Source organism: Erpetoichthys calabaricus, chromosome 17, assembly GCF_900747795.2.
Source record: "Erpetoichthys calabaricus chromosome 17, fErpCal1.3, whole genome shotgun sequence".
In the NCBI taxonomy this organism is placed as follows: Eukaryota; Metazoa; Chordata; class Cladistia; order Polypteriformes; family Polypteridae; genus Erpetoichthys; species Erpetoichthys calabaricus.
In genome coordinates this window covers 60,541,520-60,567,683 of record NC_041410.2, presented here as the reverse complement: position 1 = coordinate 60,567,683, position 26,164 = coordinate 60,541,520, and the positions used below count along the sequence as shown (strand labels likewise).

Here is a 26,164-nt window from a genome sequence, read left to right as displayed (position 1 = left end):
TTGTCCATGTGGAGTCTGGACACTTTTGCTGAGTCTGTGTGGGTTTTCCTCTTACCTAAACCTGTGTTGGTTAGGAACTAAACCTGTGTTAGTTAGGTTGACTGACAGTTCCAAAGCTTTTTTCTACCTTGCACCCAGTGACACAGGAAAAGGCTCAAGCCCCTATAAACTTGAACTCATTTGCAAATATTTGAAAAAGATACATTATAGAAATACTGACTGAATAAATGCTAAATCAATGTCACACTTCAGTTCAATATCAATAGGTAAGAATTCTATGTGGCAGAAAACACATTTGTGTTAAGCATCCATTAATATTATCAGTACTGGACACTAATCCAAAACCTCACATGTAAAGCTAGGGTTTTCATTTAATTTTACCAATATTTTATCCTCAGTATTTATTTAAACAATAGTTTACCAGAAATCTAATGGATTTGCCAGTAATTAATTTTAGGCAGTCCAGTATTATTTTATAAGTTGTGCAAAAAGCAATGTTTTCAATTATGTTTCATTGTTTGTCACTATTCAATTTGGGACACTAATTCCTCCAAAGCTTTTTCTTTGTGGTTTTCATGAACAAGCAGGACCTCTTTAACTGCATTTAGTGGAAATCCCATTTCAGTAAACTCAGTCACCAGATGCAAGAATTCATCTACCTGTAAAAATAAATGAAATTATGTTACTGTAGTACTCATAAAATATAGGTTCTCAGGTAAGGACTATGTAATTTTGATATAAATTCAGCACAAAGGTACTTGCAAGATTTCATTAATGAAGAGACCATATACTGAAAGTTTTTAGGAACTGCACTGCCTTTAGTTTTGTAATGATCTATATATCATTAATATTAATATTAATATCTTTCTCAGGTCACCTGTATGTGAGACCGTGTGATATTCAATATTTTCCATATGCATAAATGCACTCACCAGCCACTTTATTAGGTACACCTTGCTAGTACTGGGATGAACCCCCTTTTGCCTTCAGAACTGCCATAGTTCTTCAGTGGCATAGATTCAACAAGGTGCTGGAAACATCCCTCTGGAATATTGATCCATATTGACATGATAGCATCATGCAATTGCTGCAGATATTTTGACTGCACATCCATGATGTGAATATCCCATTTCACCACATCCTAAAGGTGCTCAATTGGATTGAGATCTGGTGACAGTGGAGGCCTTTGAATACAGTGAATTCATTGGCATGTTCAAGAAACCAGCTTGAACTGATTTGACCTTTGTGACATGGTGCGTTTTCCTGCTGGAAGTAGCCACCAGAAGATGGATACACTGCAGTCATAAAGGGAGGACATGGTCAGCAACAATACCCAGGTAGGCTGTGGCATTTAAGCAATGCTCAGTTGGTACTAAGGGGCCCAAAGGATGCCAAGAAAATATCCTCCACACCATTACACTATCATCACCAGCCTGAACCATTGACACACGGCAGGATGGATCCACGCTATCATGTTGTTGATGCCAGATTCTGACCATACCATCTGAATGTTGCAGCAGAAATCAAAACTCATTAGACCAGGCAACGTTTTTCCAATATTCTGCTGTCCAATTTTGGTAAACCCATATGAATTGTAGCCTCAGCCTTATTTGCCTCTTATTAGCTGACAGGAGTGGCACCTGGTGTGGTCTCCAGCTCTTGTAGCCTATCTGCTTCAATGTCTAATGTATTGTGCATTCAGAGATTCTCTTCTGAAAACCTCAGTTGTAACAAGTGATTATTTGAGTTATTGTTTCCTTTCTATCAACTCAAACCAGTTTGGCCATTCTCCGCTGAACTCTGGCATCAATCACCACTTACTGGGTAGTTTCCCTTTTTTCAGACCATTCTTTGTAAACCACAGAGATGGTTGTTTGTAATAATTCCAGTAGATTACCAGTTTCTGAGATATTCACACAAGCCCATCTGGCACCAACATCCATACCACATTCAAAGTCATTTAAATCACCTTTCTTCCCTTTCTGATGTTTAGTTTGACCTTCAGCAGGTCATTTTTATTAATGTGTACATGCCCAAATGCATTGAGTTGCTGCCAGGTGACTGTCTGATTAGATATTTGCATTAACAATCAGTTGAACAGGTATACCTAATAAAGTGGCCGGTGAGTGTATGTTTCACCACTTCTTTGGATCATTACTTCATTGCAGTAAGAGCTCCATAATGATTGTTTAGATCTATATAGATCAATGCAATGACATATGATCACTTATATTGCTACCCATGTAGAATTGTACCAAGTACTAATGATCTTCCACATAAAGTCCCACTCTAAACCAATAAATCAGTTCATTAATTCTGGTTTTGGGACCATACACATCTGTTTTGTTCAGAATACAAATTATACCTTGCTACTGGATTTAAATATTTTATAGACAGAGTGTAATAGTGCAAATTAGTTTCTTTAAAATGCAAGTGTGAGCCCAAGTAAATAAAACAAATCTTGTATAATAATCAAATCAGTCAACATGTAGGCACTTTCAAAATGTACAGAAGTCTTTAATATGGTGCTGCTTACAGATGTTGATACAAGTGGGGCAAATGTATGACTTTCATACAATCCAGACTACTGTGGTAATATAACAGTAATCAGATCAACCTAAACATTAAAGGGGGGGCAGTCATAATTTCCTATCATTTAATAGCAAAAAATATCATGTATCATGTTAAGTGATTACATCTTGTCTGAAGAAGGGGCCTGAGTTGCCTTTTCTAGTTAGCCAATAAAAGGTGTCATTTTGCTTAACTTCGTAGCACATGTATCATGTAGAAAAAAAAATCATCAAGGAGCTCCCAAAATTGTGCTGTAAAGAATAAAATGATTTTGAATAAATTGACAGAAAACAGTGATGCTGTGTCATCACTAGCCTAATCTAGTATTAGGGGAAGAACTCAAAAACTCAAGAAACAAAGCAGTGGCTAATGGTAGGCTGGCTATGCATGGCATAGCCCATGCTGCCATGTTGATTCTTTGAATCTAAGTTCTTCCTCAGCACACTACTAGATTAGTGACTTCACCAATCAGCTATTTTCTGATTATTTATACAAAAACAACTGGATCATTTCAAAACTACCACATGAATGCTTTTGCTATTAAAAGATATAAAATTGTAACTGTTCCCTTTAACAGTTGCCTTTTCTCATTTGAAATCCGCACAACTACATAAAGTTACAGAAACATCTATAAAGATGACTTATTTAACAAAATACACTTGAAACTTTTTTCATAATATTCAGACATAAGAATTTTTTGCCCAGTGATACGGAATGGAAACATCAAGGAGCCCAGAATGGACCATGAACAGTATTAACATCCTATAGTATTTTTATAACATTCTGCTGTGTAACTACATGTGCAATATTTAAAATGTATATCACTTTCAGTGTAACAAAACTCTTACAACACTGCCTCTTAAATATTATGACTTAAAATGAGTTATTTAAATAGTGCCTCACTATTAAAACGTTTGAGTATTTCAGAAATCTTCACTCTTGTTAATTATTCACTAGAAAAACATCTAATTTTGAAATGATCATTAGCATATCTGTGGCCATCCATAAGACATTAAGCAAACTTGCAGACTTGTCCTATTTTCATGTATACAAGAGACTTTCTAAAAATTAATTTCCAGAACAAAACAAGAAGTTGATTTTTTTGCTTCAAACAAGGACACAGATTCAAACTTTGCCTCACCTTTATCTCACAATATTGAAACATCTCCAGGGCTTCCTCAACCAATGATTCCTCATAACCTTGCTTGCAAAATCTGTCGCAGACCATCAAATAACTAAGAATCTGAAATGAATATGAGCACATACTCATTACATTATTAATACAGAGAAATTGTGCTTGAAAGTTTGTGAACCCTTTAGAATATTTCTATATTTCTGCAAAAATATGACCAAAAAACATCATCAGATTTTCACTCAAGTCCTAAAAGTAGATAAAGAGAAACCAGTTAAACAAATGAGACAAAAATATTATACTTGGTCATTGATTTATTGAGGAAAATGATAGAATATTTCATATTTGTGAGCGGCAAAAGTATGTGAACCTCTAGGATTAGCAGTTAGTTTGAAGGTGAAATTAGAGTCAGATGTTTTCAATCAATGGGATGACAATCAGGTGTGAGTGGGCACCCTGTGTTATTTAAAGAACAGGGATCTATCAAAGTCTGCTCTTCACAACACATGTTTGTGGAAGTGTATCATGGCACGAACAAAGGAGATTTCTGAGGACCTCAGAAAAAGAGTTGTTGATGCTCATCAGGCTGGAAAATGTTACAAAACCATCTCTAAAGAGTTTGGATTCCACCAATCCACAGTCAGACAGATTGTGTACAAATGGAAGAAATTCAAGACCATTGTTACCCTCCCCAGGAGTGGTCGACCAACAAAGATCACTCCAAGAGCAAGGCGTGTAATAGTCGGCAAGGTCACAAAGGACGCCAGGGTAACTTCTAAGCAACTGAAGGCCTCTCTCACATTGGCTAATGTTCATGTTCACGAGTCCACCATCAGGAGAACACTGAACAACAATGGTGTGCATGGCAGGGTTGCAAGGAGAAAGCCACTGCTCTCCAAAAAAAACATTGCTGCTCGTCTGCAGTTTGCTAAAGATCACGTGGACAAACCAGAAGGCTATTGGAAGAATGTTTTGTGGACGGATGAGTTTAAATGAAAAACGTTATGTTTGGAGAAAGGAAAACACTGCATTCCAGCATAAGAACCTTATCCCATCTGTGAAACATGGTGGTGCTAGTATCATGGTTTGGGATAGTTTTTCTGCATCTGGGCCAGGACGGCTTGCCTTCATTGATGAAACAATGAATTCTGAATTATATCAGAGAATTCTAAAGGAAAATGTCAGGACATCTGTCCATGAACTGAATCTCAAGAGAAGGTGGGTCATGCAGCAAGACAATGACCCTAAGCACACAAGTCGTTCTTACAAAGAATGGTTAAAGAAGAATAAAGTTAATATTTTGGAATGGCCAAGTCAAAGTCCTGACCTTAATCCAATCGAAATGTTGTGGAAGGACCTGAAGCGAGCAGTTAATGTGAGGAAACCCACCAACATCCCAGAGTTGAAGCTGTTTTGTACAGCGGAATGGGCTAAAATTCCTCCAAGCCGGTGTGCAGGACTGATCAACAGTTAATGGAAACGTTTAGTTGCGGTTATTTCTCCAAAGGGGGGTCACACCAGATACTGAAAGCAAAGGTTCACATACTTTTGCCACTCACAAATATGTAATATTTGATCATTTTCCTCAATAAATAAATGACCAAGTATAATATTTTTGTCTCATTTGTTTAACTGGTTTCTCTTTATCTACTTTTAGGACTTGAGTGAAAATCTGATGATGTTTTTTGGTCATATGTATGCAGAAATATAGAAAATTCTAAAGGGTTCACAAACTTTCAGGCACAACTGTAACTCCAATAATTATTGAAAATGTATTCAATAAATACAATTTTAAGATCAATGCTGCAGATCACGAATGCTTTTAATCATTACTTAATTAATTTTCATGATTATACCAAGCACATAATTTAACAACTAAACCAAAAAAGGGGTAATCTTTAGAATAGTTGTCACAAAATTAATATTTTCTAGGTGTATATTGATTTTTGTTTCCTTATTGTCATGTTGTTGCATTAGACAAATGAAACCCCAATACTTCAAGAGGTTAAAATATTAACTATTAAAATATTAATGTCCTATAATAGTTTAAGTAATAATGTCAATGTTAAAGTGGGTGCCTAACATATTATCCTCTTTAATAAAATCCCTGTGTGCGTCCATGTGTCCGTGTGTGTGTCTTCTGGTGAAGTGTGCATGCGCGGGGTACGGTGTGATGCTTCAAAGGCCGCCTGACGCGTCACACAAGACAGAGAGGGCGGGACCTATAAAATATCACGCGGCCGATCCAATCGGATTTCGGTAAAAGACCTAAAGCATAACGCACGAAAAATCTAATCGGGTACTGAGACGTGGAGACCAGCTTCCCCAAAGAGGTGGGATTATTGTTTGTTGAGGATGTCAAATTTGCAATAAACAAACTTGACCCGGTAAAGTGTAAAGTGTTTTCCTAAATATACGAATTTTCAAGATATTACAATAGGATGACTTTTAAAAGTAGATTTATTTTCGCGCACATAAAATCCGTTGCTGGGGAGACGCCATACATACAATAATCAGCTGCACGCCAGCACAGATTAAAATACTTGCTGGAGAGACGTATTACTGTGAGAGAAAATTAAAGGCACACAATACAGTGATGCATATTACAGCCACATACAAGCCAGTATTACTGTAACAGAAAATAGACGGTCCTTTGCCATTTAATATAGACTGTTCCTACTAATGTTTATGTAGTACTATTCTAGCACCCATTATTGTAACAGGCTTAATGTCTAGTTTACCATAAAACACAAGGGGATTTACAAACCTCTATATAAAGTGACTTCGCTGCACTTTCATTTTGCCTTTCCTGGTGATGGTCAAGGTGGTCATAGTAAAACCTGGATTGTCCAGGCCACCCTATTTTCAGCAACAGTTCTAGGCTTAACCCAGGGAATTCTCAGATCACCGACTGAAAAAATAATTAAGACGTCATGTCCTTTGTCCACTCCAAGTCTAGTATTAGAGGATGGGTATAGAACACTTCTTTCTGAAGACACCTAGTGGTACTTCCCAGATTCTTGTACAAAGCAGCATTACTACCTTAAAGTTCTTTCTTTCAGCCAACTTACTCATCATATTACAGAGATTAAGCCCAGAAATCTTGAACATGAAACTCATTCTGAACTCTTCACATTTTGTATGTACTTGAATGTTTTGTATTTTTTTTGGACTTTTTGGAAATTATAATATACAGTATAATTAGATATATAATAGTTATGCTAATAAAAAGGCAATTTTATGGGTGTTGTAAAAATGTGCATTTACTGTTCTATGATTAGGGTAGAATGATGATGCAGTAGTTAATGCTACTGCCACATGGACCAAGGACCAAGATCACGGGATTGAATAGTTATTTATGTTGAGTTTGTTCCTTGAGGTTGCATCAGCTTTCTTACTACAATCTTAAGACGTTCATGTTAGGTCTTGGTACAGTAATTCTGAATTGGTCCTGTTTGTGTGTGTTTATGATTGAACTCTGCATACTAAATGTCACCTCATACAGGGTGAGTTCCCATCTGCCACCAGTGCTTTTCAGATAGGCTCTGGTGCCTTGCGATTCCAATTTGAATTAAATAAATTTGAGAATGTTATGTCTTACTTGGTAATTATGAAACATTTGACTTGTCCGTAAATTTAACATATTAACCAGTGGCATCCTCTTAATTATGTGTTACTTATTGGTTAATATTGTTATTTTATATACTGTATATAAGTAAATCTTCAATGTCTTAATTGCCACTAGACTATTTCACAATTCTCTTTGAGATTCCTGAAATTGCCACTGAAAACAACATTTCTTATTCAAAACCTAATTAATAAGAGCATACAAAATTCAGCTGAAAACTAGATTTTTATTACTACCTGTAGGGCCAGGGATGTTAGAAGATAATGCTACCTGAGGCAAGGCATATTTTGCCCAAACCCTAAAATCCCATATATCTTTATTAGGTATGTGATGATTAGAAGGTTGAATTAGAAGATCTGCATCCACTGAACAGGATCATCTCCAGACAGAGGAGCAGCTTCAGCGACAGACTGCTGTCACCGTCCTGCTCCACTGACAGACTGAGGAGATCGTTCCTCCCCTAAACTATGCGACTCTTCATTTCCACCCGGGGGGGTAAACGTTAACATTATACAAAGTTATTGTCTGTTTTTACCTGCATTATTATCAATCTTTAATTTAATATTGTTTTTTTGTATCAGTAAGGTGCTGCTGGAGTATGTGAATTTCCCCTTGGGATTAATAAAGTATCTATCTATCTATCTATCTATCTATCTATCTATCTATCTATCTATCTATCTATCTATCTATCTATCTATCTATCTATCTATCTATCTATCTATCTATCTATCTATCTATCTATCTATCTATCTATCTATTACTTAATCCACATTCATCTCATGATACAGTGTATCCTCGTAACAACAGACAAAATAATAATAGCATAACATATATTATTTTTTAGAAAAAATTGAAAAGATTCATTTTAAAACAACAAAACACACAAAATAGACATTAAAAATAAAAATGCATGAAGTCTTCACTGCCTCTGTCTGACTCTTCAAATCATATTTTCAAAAAAAATTTGCAATTTCAAAACGAAATAAAACAAAACCCATCTGTTTTGCCATCCTTCATGTTTCTCTGTCTGCAAATACTTTGGCACTTGATAGATAGATAGATAGATAGATAGATAGATAGATAGATAGATAGATAGATAGATAGATAGATAGATAGATAGATAGATAGATAGATAGATAGATAGATAGATAGATAGATAGATAGATAGATAGATAGATAGATAGATAGATAGGAAAATTTGGCTTCTGTCCTACAAGCTCAGTACCCCAGTATTGTGAACTAACATTTAACTTTGAAACACAAATGTGCTGTTTTAATTCTCTGTAACTTGGGGTGGAACAAGACTGTGCTAAATGCATTTTCTGGAATTTCAAACTTTTAAAATGAAAATGCAATCATTTTTAAAGGTAGCATATAATTAAGGATCCAGATGTGCATGTAATTCTTAAGATTCATAAATAACTGTCTTTTTATATTCCATGTTAATGTTAAAAAATACTGTTGCATGGAAATGTCACCCTTACCAAAGTGCTGCCTGTGGCAATTGAGTTGTTACCTCATCCTACGTGCCAGCCATGACTATCTGTAGTTTATACTTACAATAAATATGGCAACATTTAACTAGCTCAGTTTCTCAATATATTAAAATGACAACAGTTATGTTGGAAAATCTTACAAAGGTCAACATGCAGTATGTAATACAAATATTGGTTAGCAGGTTAAAAAAGAAATAAAAATATTTTATTATAAAGAAGACCAAGGACATTATGCTGTGTAAAAACAGACTACATGATGCTTGTTTTATATAAAAAAGAAAAAATAGAAACTGTGAAAATAATTATAATAATTGGATATTTTATGCAAGATAATCCATGCCGAGAATGAAGGTACAATCTCCAAACCAAGAATGCATTAGATTCAGTTCAACTTGTGAGACAAAGGCTAATCACACACACACAAAAAGCAGTTTCCAATTCTTCCCTGTCTACAGGAATAGAGTTAATGTAAAAAGGGTGAATCAAAGTTATGTGCATCATGGGTGGCAGAGAACTGAAGACGTTAAACAGAAGTATAGATTTCCCTGATCAAGTGAAATTTTATTAGATAACCAGATATCTGCTTTTTAATTATTTGTGAAGATTTTTTCTAGGCTAAGTTTTATCTGGTATATCATCAATTTAATCATATACAGCAGCAAAATGCAACAAGAAAATGTCCTTTGCAAAAGGTTACATGGAAGCATAGCATGCTGATATCAGGACAATGGCGATTGTAGATCAATACCACAAAACATGAGAACATTTTTCTTCAAACAAATAAAACTGACAGATCTGAAAAATACTGTAAAACTATGTGTCAGTGATACAAGCCTATTTACAGCTGGATTTCTGTATATTCCAACATGTTAATTAGTACATTTTCTTCTCTTTTCTGCCAAATTTTCTAAAATGTTATATATAACATATAAGCCCCTCCTATACCATATAACCTCAGTCTGATCTTGGACTCTCATCAGCAAAGACATTCCGCTTGTTAACTCAATATTTCAGTTTTTCTTGAAAATATACAGGGATCACGGATGTTTTTGTATTTTTTACATTTGTTTCAAACTATTAACTTTTAAATTGAACAAACGTACCTGTGCTAGTAAAGATTTTCAATAGTGACTAATCAATCAATTTTTTAACCACAATTAAATTTATGATTAATCAAAAATTTGTAACTGAATGTTCATTCTATTATTCTAGCTTTGAAAGTAATTATTGTGCACTTTAAAAATAATAAGGTATTAATATAAACTCAGACTAATAAGTCTTATTTTGGTTTTAAGCATTATTTCATGTTACTGAAATTAGACAATTTAATCTTAAAACAAATACTTGTTAAGACTAACCAAACATTTCTCGGAGTATGTAGGATTTCTGTTATAAATAAAAGGCAAGGGTAAAATCTGATCTAAATATGAGCCCCATCTTAATGTTTAAACATTCAAATTTTAGGATTAATGCTGATTCGTTATGCAGTACAACAGAAATGAGAAAAACATACAATATGATAAATGCAGACTACATATTTCTTCTATTAGTGTGCAAAAGTCCAGACCTGTGCAGAACTCTGCCGGCCAATCTTCTGAAGAGCCCGGATGGCTCTGGACATAGGATAGCCCAGCTCTAAAACTGGTTTCAGCAGATCCTGCTCCTCCTTGCTCAGTGCAAGTAGTAAGTCTGCTGATGTGTCTGAGCGAGAAATGAAAGGACAAGCAGAATGACACATGGAAGGCGGTGGAGGAAGGCAGGAATAGGAACTAAAGGACTGCAAAGAAAATAGAATAATTAGATTACAAACTCATTAAAGTGTCTGTGCTAATAAGATTATTATTATATTCCCTTAAATTTTATAGTATATATATTCTACAATATGGTGCTGCTTATGTAAACAACAGTACCTTACTCCATTTACACCAGTTGAAAAATATCATTCTAATCCATATTAAAAATTAAAAAGAATATACCCAGCAGATGTTAAAATGCATATGTTAATTATGCCATAATGTTAAAAAGTAAAGAAAGTCTATATAGAGACAGAGACACTTCTAGTGGCAGGTCATCAAATGGTCATTTCTATGTAATCTGCATTTCTTGGTACATTGTAATTAGAGCAGCAACTCTCTTAGCATTATTGTGGAGGTAAGATGTAGCAAAAGTGGTTAATCAAGTTAAATGTTGAAACAGCATAGTAAACTTAAATTGACTTCTTTTGCTTTTTTGAGCCATTATGTTATGTACTATGTGGTGTTTTCAAAACAAATCTTGTTTTTATGTAATGGACAAGAGTACAACTACAACACTGAAGCCAAACAAATTTGTATTGAGACAGTCATATCTATATACAAGGTGGCACGGTGGCAAAGTGGGTAGAGCTGTGCCTCGCAGTTTGCTTCCCGGTTCCTCCCTGTGTGGAGTTTGCATGTTCTCCCCGTGTCTGTGTGGGTTTCCTCCGGGTACTCCAGTTTCCTCCCATAGTCCAAAGACATGCAGGTGAGGTGCATTGGCAATTCTAAATTGTCCCTAGTGTGTGCTTGGTGTGTGTGTGTGTGTGTGTGTGCGTGCGTGTGTGTGTGTGTGTGTGTGTGTGTGCCCTGTGGTGGGCTGGGATTGGCTCCAGCAGGTCCTCGTGACCCTGTAGTTAGGATATAGCGTGTTGGATAATGAATGGATGGATATCTATATACAAGCACACATATAGACTGTGCAAGTCAATACTGTACAACTTTTGATAAAGGAACATCCTGTCAATTCCTTCTTTACTAGAGGATTGGGTTTTGCTTTGTGCTTTCTGTCCTTCTGTACAGTAATTTATTTGTTTACATTTTGTGTATATTAAACATGCAATTATTTTAAAAGCTTTGAAGAATATACCCAAATAATAGAGAATAATTAGCTTCCTTTGCTTTTTATATACACATTATTCCAGCCTCAGGATCATAAGATTGCAAAATGCCATTTATAAATATTCAGAAACAGTTAGTAATTGGTCGAATGATGTCACCGTAGTTATTGCTACTGTCTCACAGCTCCAGAGTCCTGGGTATAAATCCCAGCCAGTTAACTGAATTTATGGAGTGTGAAACCCAGCAGCATGTGGACATGTCTGAGTTACTTTTCAACTCACATCAGAAAAGCATTAATTGACAACTACAGTATTGGCCATATATGAGTGAATGTGGGTGTATGTGTGACTGCAATGGACTAGCTGTCTATCTAGTGCAATGGACTAGCTGGTCAGACATTGGCATTAACTTGATTAAACAGATTAGAAAATGAATTGAGTTTCTTTATTGAATGTTACTTGTGTATTAGACAGATGTGCTGTTAAATTCAGTTTTGCTATTTAATCAAAAATCACTGGTCACAGTTTTTAAAGTAATGGAACATTGCTTGGTTTCCCAGTACAGTGGTTTTCATTTCCCATTTAAGCCGCTGTTATCATTAAATAAGAAAAAATGTATTATTGTGATTATCTTTATGTGTTTGGATATTTTAACATCTTTTTTTGGATATACTTTGTTAATCCCCAAGGGCAGCATTATACAGGGCCCCTGGAGCAATTTTGAGATTGAGGGCATTGCTCAAGGGCCCAATGGATTATGATTCCTTATAGCGGTAATTGGATTTGAACCAGGAACCCTCTAGATACCAGAGCAAATCCTTAGCTACAGAGACATCACTCCACCTTTAATTATTCACCCTTATTGACTCACTAAGCCTTACAATTCACCTAACCACAGGTAGATCATTTCTTGAAATGCATATTCAGTTTTTCTAATATCTGTAATTCACAAATTCCTTTGTAATGATAATTTACCAGAATATTAGTAGCTATTTAATCAGGAAGAGTAAGAGTTCTGTGTTCGGTTTTGCCTATTTATTTGTAAAGTGGGGAGAAGTGTTCTCTAAAGTTAAACATGAGTTAAACTAAGTTTTCTGTTTTTTTATGGAAGGAACCTCAGTATAGTTTTAAACATTTGTGTGTAGGAGACAGGCTAAACTGTATAGTGCATTTCTATAACCAAAGGAGGAACACTATAAAAGACTAAGTTCAAATGATTCTATTTGGATGTTATCATTTACAGTACTCTCACCAGGAGACATTTACATGGTTTTAAAAAGGATGAAGGTGAAAGTTTTTGCTGGGGTGTAGTTATTTTGAATAAATTACATGATTGAATATTTAAGCCTCTGTCACAGGGGTTTCTTTTTTATTTACTTTTATATTGATAATGAATTTAAAAAAACATAAGATGGGCATACTGGTAAGTGGAGAACCTTCTTCAATCTATGTGTAATTCCTCTTTACAATGTAAGGAGACTATTTTCAACTAGAATAGGTTAGCCAGTGACCAAAAACAGTGTTACTTAACAATAAAAAATAAGTTGACTCAAAAATCAAAATATTTTTTCCATTTAAGAAACATTATTTTAAAAAAATTTTAAAAAATCAATTTGATCCTCACTGCAAATTTTGGTTTATGATTTCTAACATCTGGGATATGACCAGCAGTGCAGGGACGTGGCTTGAGGTGCATAGATGGTGGGGAAGATGGAGGCTGTGGTGTTAGTGAACCCAAAGAACAATTTTCACCAATGCGATGCAGAGATGGCAGTCTTCTCTTGGGCCGTTTCTGTTGGCAGCAAGAATGGTGACTTCTTGTATGTTCTTCCATCATTGATAAAGTGTTTTTTTCATTGTCATGATAAACCTTTTGAGATGAAAAGATGACATTTCTTCTTCGCATACTTGAACCATCTGGAGAGGACAGGCTAGATAAATATTGAGATGTTTTTGGTTTGAGATCAGTCTTTTTCAGTAACCGACTGTTTGAAAAAGCCCTCTTGTAAGCACTTTTCACTAAATCTGTAGGTTGCAAGATAGTATCTTCCCAGTCATCAGAAGAGGAGCATTCATCATCTTCAGAGTAACCATCATCACTTTCAGAACTTTTAGCCATAAATCTGACCCTTGGGTGATAACACTTTAAATCAGTAGCATTTAAACTTTGATTCCTGGATCTCAAAGCTGTTGTAGTACAATTGTTCTTTATCTTTGAATTACTGTTGGCATCTTTGCTGAAAATCATTAGCAAGAATGAAGGAGCTGATGGCATAGCCTCCAGAATGGAGCTGGTTTCAGAAGTTGAAGTCTGGCTGTTTTCTGCAAATGACTGAAGGACCCATCTCTCCATAGTGAAGTCATACTGTAAAAGAGATACAGCTATTCAAGGGTTTGTTGTAGTTATGGTTCTGCATCCAATATCAGACAGCTGAATTTAACAGAATTATTTTTAAAATGAGCTTTATAAAACTTAATGTGCCTCTGCCACTGCATTATAAAGTCTTACAAGTAATAATCTGCATTTTTGAAAAAAAAAACTACAATGTTAGGAAGAACTACTTGCAAACACCACAATAACACATCAGACTGAAGTAAAAATTGACATCTTGTGATTTTTACCAAAAAACAGAGAAGCAAATGAAGTTTCAGTTTCAGTAAGCTTTTTATGAGCTCCGTCCCTCCTATCTTCCTTTGAATTTATTCTTGATACACAAGCATTTAGTACATACTGTATATTGTGATCACTAATAGTATGACATAGTAACAGGATTATTGTATATAGATGTTTATGATTTTTTGTGTTTTTTCATAGACAGCTTAGATCTGTAATTATTGTGTGTCTTTTTGCATGTTATTTGTTTTTCTCATTTTGTTTTTTCTATATAACACTTCCATCTTGTTTACTTGTGGCTTCCACCACTTTGGCCGTTACTTGTTAGAAACAGTGCTTTTTTACTATTACATGGAAGCGAGAAAGTATGGTGTGATATTTTCAGGCCATCACTATCTAAGATAGTGACATATTATATTTTTCATCCAAGTTTCTGGATTTCAAAAATAAGCTTTCATTCAGTAGTTAGTGCTAGAAATAAGCTAGGTCATGATTTTTAATTGTTTTTGACTTTCAAATTGACATTTGACTGCTTAGTTCTATTTGATCTCTAAATGTTTTGACCTCAGCAGTCAACTTCATCTCCTGATCCTTTTGTTATTTTTTATGTATGTCATTTTAATAGTACCAAAATATAAATTTGGACCCAGAAAATTATCAACTACTAAAAGAGCAAATCATTGGTGTAAAGACATCTTTCCGGTAAATGGTTTTTGAATTTAGCTACAGTATAAGCAGTGGTGCCTCAATACCTTGACACATGCCTCAGTTGGGATACTCCAGAGAATTAGAGAGATTGGGAAATTTCTAATTTAAGAATGTCTGATGAAAATATATTCTCCTAAATATATTGATTTGTCACAGAAACTCTCCTTTCTGGTTTAAAGATTTAAGTGATGTTTTCTGCAAACAAAGATCCTTATAGTTTCCCTCACTTAAATATGATAGAGCAATAGATTTTTTGACAGGAGGCCCCTTACTTATAGGAAATATTTAGATACTGTCCCAGGCAGAACCTACAGCCAGGAATATATTACAGAAAACTTCCAAAACTGATTCATTACACTCTCAGAGTTCCTGTTGGTGGTGTGTTTTTCTTTGTGCAAAATCTGATGGCTCATTATGCTCCTATATTGATTATTGTGGATTCAATAAGATTTCCATTAAAAACAAGTATCCTGATACTTTTCTTCCTTATTAAATCAAGCTACTGGTTACACCTTTCATGTGGAATTTGATCCATATTTCTTTTGTTTTCTTTGTCCTTTCTTTTCATTTTTTTCTTCCATTTTTATGTTCTTTTTAAATTGCTTTTGTTAAGGATTTACCTTTTGTTAACCTCTTTTATTAGTTTAAATATTACCCAGCTCCAATGGGGCTGTTGGAAGGTTTAATAAAACCAATGTGAGGATTTTTTTGCAATATAATACCCCATGGCCTTGGCTTCTGGCCGTGAGAGTGCATAGATTTTCCCTTGAGTAAGGGAACTCCAGATAAAAAGTCAATCACACAATTATAATCTCTGAAAGGAGGTAAATCTATTTTTTTTTGTTTGTTTAATACATCCTTACCAGTTACCAGTTGTAAGGTTTGGCAGATTACTTTGCATAACAAAAAATGATATTGTCTCAAAATGATAATCCTCATATTGTAAACAAATTGTGGGTAACGAATTCCAACAGTCAATTGCCTATGGGACACTTGCCAATTGAAAGTACTAAATGTTTACACTAAAACTGAATCTTTTCTGGAATCTGTTTTAAATACTTGGTAATGTAAAATTCTCCACCTCCTCAAAATAATTTACAGCTGAAAATTTTGTAGCTTTTATTCTGGTGGGATTTTTAAGACAACCAATAAAATTTGTCTACAATTGTCGTCCCTGTCAAATCAAGTATAAGGTGGAATTTCTAATTATTCTATTATTTCTCTTCTACTTTCTTTAATGGTGATGAACTTCCCACCAACATCTACAATTATTGTTTTAAATATTAGCACATACTCATTTATAGAATTAGTGCCCTGTTGGCATTCAAGCAGCTGATTAAGAGCAATAGCAAGCCCTCTTCTTTCTGCTTTATGGTTGATTAAAGAAAAGCCTCCAAAGAATAATAAAAAGAATGGTTGGCATCATTAGGGGGTGAGATCCATTCCAAAGATTTATTGTAATTATTGCAGGATTTGTGAGACTTACTAAGACTGTGTGCTAGGTTGTTCTACTCTAACATCTTAAGATTAACAAACACATATATACTCACACATAGATTTAGAGACCATGGCTAGACACTGACTCAGGTGACACCAGTCACTGCAATATTCCACATGGGATTAGGATCCCTTTCACATAACTACATAAAAGGGTGATGCCAAATGCCTGTCCTCTTCACACTCTTACTGTCACCAGCAATAGCAAACATACGGGTGTCTTTGTGACACACGAAGGCTCAACACTTATGGTTATATGCTACTTACCAGCCAAACAATGTCTTACTTCTACTGTAGTTGTTCTTTACATTGAGGTGCAACCTCTCAGCCCAGATAACTCTATGGGCAAGAAACCGGCAATCTTTCCACACTTTATGTGCTAATATTTATTTCAGTCACTCAAGATATAAAGACAAAGTATAAAAATGTAAAAGCAACAAGGTCTTCATTAAAGCATAAACACCAATTGAAGACAATTACAATAGAAAATAAAAGAGGCACAAGTCTGGGCATCAGCATTGTCAAGTGTGGGCGTTGTCATCAGCGACTCTTTAAATTAGAAATTGCTGTTTTACATATGTTACTTTCTCTGACTTCTAGATCAGATTCTGTAGTCTTGTGTCTCAATCTCTGATGTTTCTTCTTATGGTGTTACGCTTTTGTCACATCCTTTAGTCTTTTGAATGAGCCATGTTTATGTTAAAATTTCACATTGGGCTTCAGGAAATGTGACATTGCACATATTTCATTGCCTGGCTGTCCTTATGATTAAGAGTCTTTGCTCTTTTTACACACCTGCATACTACTTTCCTTTGCCTATAAACTAATTGAAATGATCTTATGGCACGAGCACTGTTTCTCATTCCTTCTACCATTAAGTTATAAACCAACTGAAACAGATGGATTGAAATTGTAAAGTATTGGTGCAGAATACAGAAAGAATACTTGCAATGTTAATTACCCTTGTAGTTAAATTGCTTCAATGATTCTGCAAATCCATTTCATCCTTGATTGTTTGAGCAAAATTAAAATTTAACGTAAGCAGTCTATAATTTCAAAAATTGAAGATTTTACACTCCAGGAATATAGTAAATTTCTTGGATGTGTCTGTGGTTGGTAATTGAAAAAAGCTAACATTGATTAAAAAATCTCCTACATGTATTCATATACCCATAAAAATAAGGGTGGAGATATAATGTTCTCCATGTAACACTATTAGCATGAGGTGTAGGGTTAGTTAGAGAGTTCATTCTCTACCTCCTACTTTTCAAACTATAAAACTATCTGCTTGAATGAAACCATTAAATCATTAATTTGGTTCAGTAAAGACCTTGCATCTTTTTATACCTGTTTGATTTATACAAAAATTCTCTATATCAGGATTACTCATTTTCAGGTCAAAGATGATGCACTGCCACAGCTGGGAACAGTAGACACAAACTTTTCAAGCACCAGGACCACACATAAGACATAAAAAGACATAAAAAAGTGGTCTGTAACAGATAAAGGTCTAAAGCCAAATTTAAACCAAAGTGTTGACACTGTGAGGAGGGAAAAAAAACTATAATTATAATTTTAAAGAACATATATAGAAACATTGAGAAAAGCAAAACAAAATATATATAAAATACCAAAAACTTCTAAAAGAGTTAAAAATACCACCCTTAAACATCAAAATACTAAAAAAAATATAAAATACAAAATTGAACAAATACTAAATCCATAAGGCCACAATATGAAAAGAAAGAAAGACAAGGGGACTCAGGACACCAACAAAGCCTAATGCCAATCCACTAATGGAGTAAATAAGAGACACTCCTATAGTCCTCCAGGTGCCGCAAAGATAACTGGTTATGTAACTTGGGGCCACTTGTGTTTTTAGGGGCATTACCCTACCATCAAACTCAAAACAATAAAATACATAATTAAGGAAAAGTGTGCGTGTATATTAAACTACCAGAAGACATTAACAGGTGGTGATTAACAGCACATCCAAAAAGGAAACCAAATTAACAAAACTCAGGGACAAGACCATGTCACACTATGACAGACCCTCCCTTTGTAAAGGGTGGATTCTGGGCTTGCTTTATCTTATTCCAATCTTTAATGGAAAATCCACATATTTGTGAAAAGGCTTCAATACTTCACGGTATGGTATTGAAGAATTGATCCCTCTTAAAGATAACTCTGTCACCTGCTCCAGAGTGCCTACTAGAAAGATTATAAGCAAAAGTTCTGAGGGGCAAAAATTCTGAAGTGGAACCTCCAGCAGTCATGGGCAAAGGCTGACCCTTTAAACAGCAACCTCCTGGGGTGACAGGCAAAGGCTACAAAAAATTCCACTTTGTCATCATCACCTGGTCTGACAAAGTTTCTAACTAGGTTAAGGGCACACCTCTCAACAGTGGGAACCTCTGCCAAATGAATTGCAGACCACAAATGGGGATCATCACCTGAATACAAAGTTAGATAAAAGGTGTGGCTCACTGCCCAAGGCATCCATCTGGGAATAGCATTCTGATCATTGGCTCCAAGAAATAATGGGCCATACATTATTGAAAAAATATAGATCTAATGACATACCAATTGGCTGTCTCATACTTTTAAATGAATCACTTTTCATTTCATCATTCTCAACGGAAGGCACTACAATCTCTTTGGTATGATAAATTATCTCCTCCACCACCTGCTCAGATCAATCGTGAATACATATGGAATTAAAAAAAAAGGGATTCTCGATGTCATGACTGCCAGGTATATTACCTTGATCACTGAAAGGGTTATGAATCTGAGGAATGCTTTTGGCATTATATCAAAATATTGGTGCTCCCAATTGTTATGACATTTTCATATTATTCATCCTAGGGACCTAACAGATCCTCCCAAGACTTGACTCCTTGGTTTGGGCTGGGAAGTTGTTAGTGATGTTAAATTATGACTTTGGTATGGTTTTGTTCATAGGTAGGTTTTGTGGGGTACAAAATCTGTAAATTTTGGTTTATATTTTCATTATGTTTTGTTCAAGACACAGCAGATGATCTAAATTCAGTACACATCAAAGCATATCCTCTTCCCAGTTGTTTCTCACTTTTAAAACAGCTGTTCCAACAAAGAAAGGAAGACATGCTGGTGCCTAAGACTATCAATTACTTTATAACCTGAGAAAGGATGGACATCTGGGACAAAAAGTTGCTAAATGGGTTTACAGCCTGGAAAAGGAAGACATGCCAGTAGGTACTAAGCAACATCAAAAAAGTTTTATTGTTTGGGAAAATGAACAGTGAATTAATTCATCATATTGACAGCCAGCCAATCAGAATATCTAACAATCGCATCTTAGAAAACCACCCGGTAGAATTTTATAATAAATATGCCTCATCTGAAGAGTGACAGAGGAGGGAGGAAGAAGAAGAGAAGAAGACGTCAGGACAAGGGAAAAGAGTGACGTCAGAAGAGGGCACCAGCAATGTGCGGCCGTTTCCATCTGATCATCAGAAAAGCTTCTCATGAAAAACTATGAGTGATAGATCACAAGCCGCCTGCGACCTTCATCCTTGTTATCTTTACTTTTTCGTAAGCTTCTTTTAAAGACTATATATATCTAGACTTTACTATCAGTCCTATTTTCTATTATTTTTTGTTCTACTGGTATTATTATTCCTGTAATAAATACCATGCTGCTTTTAACTTTCTATGCTTTGTCTTAATGTCTAGAGTGATTGAAATAATAAGGTAGATTTCTTTGAGCACCTGGTGCAGCCAGAGATTTGCCATTACCTCTGTGCTGCGAGGTTTATTAAGGGCTGAGGGTGAGAGCACCACCCAAAAGTAGGGAACTGTATATAAAGTAAGGCATTCTTGGCTAATAAATGGCCTATAGTCAAGGATCCTGAGCCTTTGTATGTTTAAATGTATTCTTGGGAACCAAAGTAATATTTAGGTCTGAGATATCTTTAAAACATTGTATGTTGTTTGTGCCGATAATAAGTAAGTCTCTTGAAGTGCTGAGAGAGTGACAGGCTGTGTTATTCCTAAGGCACTTGTGTAGTTTAAAGTGTGTTTTGTCTAACAAGGTGCAAAACAATGGTTACCGCAAAATCCTGCCGGAGTACGCCAATTGTTTTGTCTTGGTAGAGTAATATATATTGCTCTACTTTCCCCTATTGTATTATTAATATGTAGCCTTAGAATGCCTAATCTCACAGACTTACCACTGTTTATAAGGTATTATTGTATATAACTTATCCCCACCTTCCCTTCTATATCTATAACCTCAGGCAATTAGATGTAGTAAAAAGACAAGCAGAAGTTAAGTTACAGTTTAAACAATGTATTATTGATAATATTCATAAATAATAACAAAATGCAAAGTATATTTGAATACTGGCAACCATACAGCCTGATTAAATGGTGATATGTAGTTCAGGCGGCACACAGTCTTCTAGTTACTTAATGTCTCTAGTTAAGGCATCATTGGTGCTCAGCTTTCAGCCACATGTCTGTTCAAAATGGCTGCTGAGCTGTTCTCTTCATCATCACAGGTTAGCAAGAGAGATGCTTCTTTCAGATGTTGGTTAGTAAGAGAGAGAGTGTGAGGTTAAACACATACATTTATAGATGTTCTGTCCAACCCATGAGAGCCAATAGGACATCATGGTACCTAAAGGCCTCTGAGACAAGCCAATTCCAAACAGCCATACCTCAGACCATTGGGGGAATAGAACATGTTAATACCTGCCACCCCCAAGACCATATGTCTTTAAGTTTTTCTTGCGGGGGGTAGAAATGAATTAAGCAAAGAAACACTAACCAAACCGGTTTAAGGCACATCTTCCCCCAAATCCTGTCGTAAAATTCAAAGAGGCTCAGCCGTAAAAGGGAGGGCAAACACGAATGCCTCTCACCAAAGTAACACTAAATTACATTGATTTGCCTAAAAATCAAATAAAGACGTACAAAATATTCATCAAGTTATATGTAAAATCTCACATCACAACAAAGTGCCAGGGGTTAACCGGCTGTGTGTGTGTCATTCATGGGGCACTGTTGTGATTAGGGTCTGTGTGTATGTAAGTCTCATGAAGTTATAGGAGAGTGACAAGTTGTGTTATTCATAAGACACTTGTGTGGTTTAAAGTGCTAGAGATTAACCAGCTGTGTTTGTGTCATTCATAGAGCACTGTTGAGTTTCTGTGTGTATGTGTATATCTATTGTGGTGGACGGCCAGGGTCCATGCCCGACCGGGACGCCCCTTCGCTATATGTTCAGGGGGAGCAGCCATAGACAAGCAATACCATCCCCTGGGTGCTAGCTGGCAACCTCCCTGGGTTGGAGCGGTGCCTCGGTTTCCTGCAAGTCTCAATAGGAATTGGAGTTGGGTGTAGCCCTGTTGGGTCCCGCAGGCACCACCAGGGGGTGCTGCAGCTGGAACTTCTGAGCCCTTATGGGCAGTATTTTCGCCACACCCGGAAGTGCAACCGGAACTCGGCAATCAGGCACCTGGAGCACTTCCAGGTGGACTATAAAAGGGGTCAGCAGCCACCACTCGAGGAGCCTGAGTCGGGAGGAGGAGGACTATGCTTGCCGGGAGCAGTGGTGGTGCAAAGGAGAGTGTGTTGTGGTGACTTTCTTTTGGGTGTTTTGGTGCTTTGGGACAGTGTTGTGCCTGTGGGACACGGGGAAGACGTGCCCCACAGGTGAAGAAAAATAAGTTTATTTTGGTTTATTTTAACGTGCCTCCGATGTGAGTCTGTGTTGTGTCAGGCACCAAAATAGCGTCTTTTGTTACACTATGTATGCGTGTGATAATCTTAAGGTGCAACAGTAGACCAACCTGGTAACGAATCTGATGAGGGCCTTACCCCTAAGTAAACGATAAGTAGAGGGAAACAACAATTTGTATTGTTAAATACATGTTCAGGTGTTCTATTAAAAAATTTTTTTTGCCCTTTTAAGAGTGTAGATCAGGTCTCCTTTTATTCTTGGTGGGTGTGTATATATTTGAATAGTGTTATTAACGAGTCCCAAGGCATGTAATTACTAAAAAGCTCTTCCAAAAATGCCCACTAGCAGGGGGATATAATGCCAAACCCCATTTGGATTAAAAGGCAAACACAGAAACTTCATAAAAATACAAAAGTTTCATTGTTCACAAAAAATGCTCTTTCACACAGAAAAAGGTGAATTCTGTGTCTTTGCACTGAAGAAAGTTTGTTTTTTAGTCTACCTGTTGTCACCTCTCAGGGAAACTGGCTGACAGGTCAGGAATGTCTCAGACAAGCTTCAGCTCCATCATGCCGGCTGTGCTTGTAGTCAGGTCATGTTATGGAGCATGCACTGGTACAATGCGTTGCCACACCCACCACAAGATGAAACAGTTCGGATCCTGGTTAGCAACCTCTCAAGACAGACACACAGTCCAGCCCCACCCTCTGGAAATAACCCTCTGTCTGCAGCAGACAAATGTTATTTGGGCATCCCCTTGGCCTGGTCCAGCCACACAGGTCCTCAACAATGAGGATCCTGTAGGCCGGATCACCCTCGGAGAATCGCGCCACATGGCTGTAGTGCTGCAACTGATGCTCCCTCACAATGCAAGTAATGTGCCTCATTCGAGACTCCATGAGCAACCACTCATTTGACACAAAATCAAACCAGTGGTACCCAAGGATTCACCAAAGAGACACAATATCAGATAGGGACAAGAAGTCACATTTTCCAGTCAGTTGGGATGACGCTAGTCTCCCAAATGGAAGCAAAGATTGCTTGCAATGCCGAGAGGACAGCCTTACCACAAGCCTGGAGAAGTACACACCAGATACCACAGATCCCTGCAGCCTTTCCTCCCCTCAGCTGGTTCACCACCTGTGCAATCTCAGTGAGATTTTGTGGTTCACAGCTAATTGGATAATCAGCCTCAAGAACTGTGGACCCAGAGATAGCCAACGTTCTATCCAGAGGATCAGGTTTTACACTGGAATTACCAAAGCCTACAAAAAAACTCAGAAACCCGGTCCAAATATCAAATAAACACATTCACAAAAGGTATAAGGATAATACGACAACTTCCATGGCGCCTCCGAGTAGCTGTGAGTCGAGCTAATTCTTGGTAGTGAGAACCAATCAGATTGCTTTTCGCTACCAACATTCTATCAAGAATTGAAAGCATGGGCCAATTGCAGCCCGTATTGTCTACCAAGAATTGACCATTCACAATCTGTTTCAGCTACCAAGAATTGGCCAATGATGGCTTGGTCGGCTACCAAGAATTGGCCAATCATAGCTCATGTAGGGTACCAAAAATTAGGAAGGGTGGGCCAGCCTCTTTTCAATTATTGTTATTCTGCAAACGTTTTATTTGAGTTGACACACGAACTTGTGTTTATTTTTGATAATAATTTGTACATTGTGTTATAGTCAGATATTCTTTCTGAGTAAATTCTGTCAGGTAAGGTAAGTAAAATAAAGTAAAATTTTTTGAACAAACCAAAACAATCAAAGTGCATTAGTTTTAGCTCACCATATAAGATATACACAACTTTCTAAAAATGTTATTAATGAGTCTTGGTTTGTGGAGATAAATACCCTTAAGTTTAAAATATGTATTTAATGTTGTCATAAAAGTTAAACAAATGTATTAGTTATTGTTGTTTTACCACCTTTTGGTATACTATTACCTATATGACATTTAGTTTGTAATCTGGTAATCTAAAATGATTATGAACTGATTTATATATTTACATTTGTGTATTAATTTCTTTATTTTTTTAAATTCTTGGTGTAGTTTACTACAGTTATTAAATATGTGTGTAAAATGTGTAAACAAAGATACAATAATGTACAAATATAATAAAATTGGTGAATTGCTCAATCACAGTTTCATTTTACAGTGAGCTTTAAAAAATAATAATAATAATAAGTGCTGTATAATTATAAAAATATAAAGCACTGCATGTGACAGCGTTTTTTTTCTTGACTTCATCTTTGCCAATATTTTCAGCTGAAAAGATGGATAAATAAGGTGTATATATTTTCTACAGAAGACAGGACAGTCTTTTTATGGTATATAAAGACCAACCTTAAGTAATTACCGCAGTAAAAATGTGTGTGTGTGCATATATATATAATGTGTGTGTGTTTATATATGTTTATATATATGTTATATGTTTATATATAATATAACAAGTGACTGGTATGTTGTATGATTTGTTTTTTATACTTCTCACTAATTTCACAAATTGTTCACATCAAATCTAATACAGAGCAATAATAACAATTTTAAAAATTAATATATATTATAATTTTATTATTTTAATAATATAAAACTGCTATAACATACAGTATATCAAATACTGTATGAAATTCAAAAAATTCAAAGGTTGTGAAGCATATGCCGACCAGTTCAGTGATTAAGCAGAACTCCAGCTTTGGAATCTGTATTTTCCTCATCTGGTGTGGATAAATATTCTCAAAATTCATAACAGGTACATATACAATCCTTCTGCCTACTTCACCTAAATTGTAGAGCCAGTCCCGAAAATGGCCAAGTTTTAACACTTTTGTCAGTTTAACTTTATGTAATTAAATATTTAAAAAATTATTTTATGTAGATGGAGCCAAACTTCAGGAAGAAGGCAGATGGAAGTCTCAACTTGTCTGATTCTTTGGAAGCACAAAAACATGAAGAAGGAGAACCAGAAGAGGCCATGGTCTAGACCTCTCTCACCAAATAAGGTCTTGGAGTCTGCAAGAATAGCCGTTGTAAGTCATGGCCAGGACCCATATAAAACAGTGAATATTTTGGGTCAACATGAAATGCAGTTCGGTATCTTCAGAGGCCAGACATTCAAGTGGGTAGCAGAGAATGTCTTGGGATACGCTGGGTATCTTGTGTCATCTATGATGAAAGAATCATCAGAGGTAAAAGACTCCAAAGACCACCATTTTAATAAGGCAGCCTTTAGGGGATATATGGAACTTCTTCCCAAGGGCCAGAAGGCTATTCACATTAAGTCCCATGCTAACACCTCCACTGTCCTGCCCTCCACCTCCTCTGCTGCTGCAGTATTCTCCGGATTTCATCCCTCTACTGCCCCAGCATCAACCACCTTTCAACTCTCTTCTACTGCCCTAGCATCCTCCAGCTCTCATCACACCTATACCAATCCAGCATCCTCCAGTTCTCATCCCTCCTCTACTACTCCAGCATCAACCAGCTCTTGTCACTCCTGTAGTGCCCTGCCCACTTCCAGTTTGCAGCCCCAGCAGCAGCTCTCCAGCTCTGTAGCTGTGCCCAAAGTGACCTTTCTGTGTTCCCTTTTGGTTGCACCCTTTGAGAGTAGACAAAACTGTCAAAAGGGTCTTGTTTGAAAAAAAGTAACAACCTGGTTACTGAGTCATCAATTTGTAATATATTTTACAGGAAAAAATTTTATATTTAAAATGTAATTTTATGTTTAATTTGCAGTCTTTGTACAGTTGATATTGTTTTGACAGCCCTGGATGCTGTGGCAAGCTCTGTTTCAGCCCCTGAACAGTCAGCTGAGCTAGAAGACAGTGAATTGCTTGCAGAGGTCGAACAGTTAGAGTCACAAGCAACCAGTAAATATATTTCATACAGGTCTTTTTGTGATGTTTGAAAATATTGCATCAAGTTTCACCATG

General features: G+C 36.2%; 1 protein-coding gene across 1 annotated transcript in view; it reads right to left on the bottom strand.

Annotated features, from left to right (window-relative positions):
* Positions 1 to 294: 294 nt before the first annotated feature.
* ubap1lb (ubiquitin associated protein 1-like b) overlaps positions 295 to 26,164 on the bottom strand; it is an 81,483-nt gene continuing 55,613 nt past the window's right edge. The window contains exons 3-6 of the mRNA XM_051920229.1: positions 13,306 to 14,046; positions 10,395 to 10,604; positions 3,713 to 3,814; positions 295 to 659 (exon numbers count right to left, since the gene is read on the bottom strand). Coding sequence (XP_051776189.1) covers positions 525 to 659; positions 3,713 to 3,814; positions 10,395 to 10,604; positions 13,306 to 14,046 — 1,188 coding nt within the window. The 3' untranslated portion in view covers positions 295 to 524. The remainder of the gene's footprint in view (positions 660 to 3,712; positions 3,815 to 10,394; positions 10,605 to 13,305; positions 14,047 to 26,164) is intronic.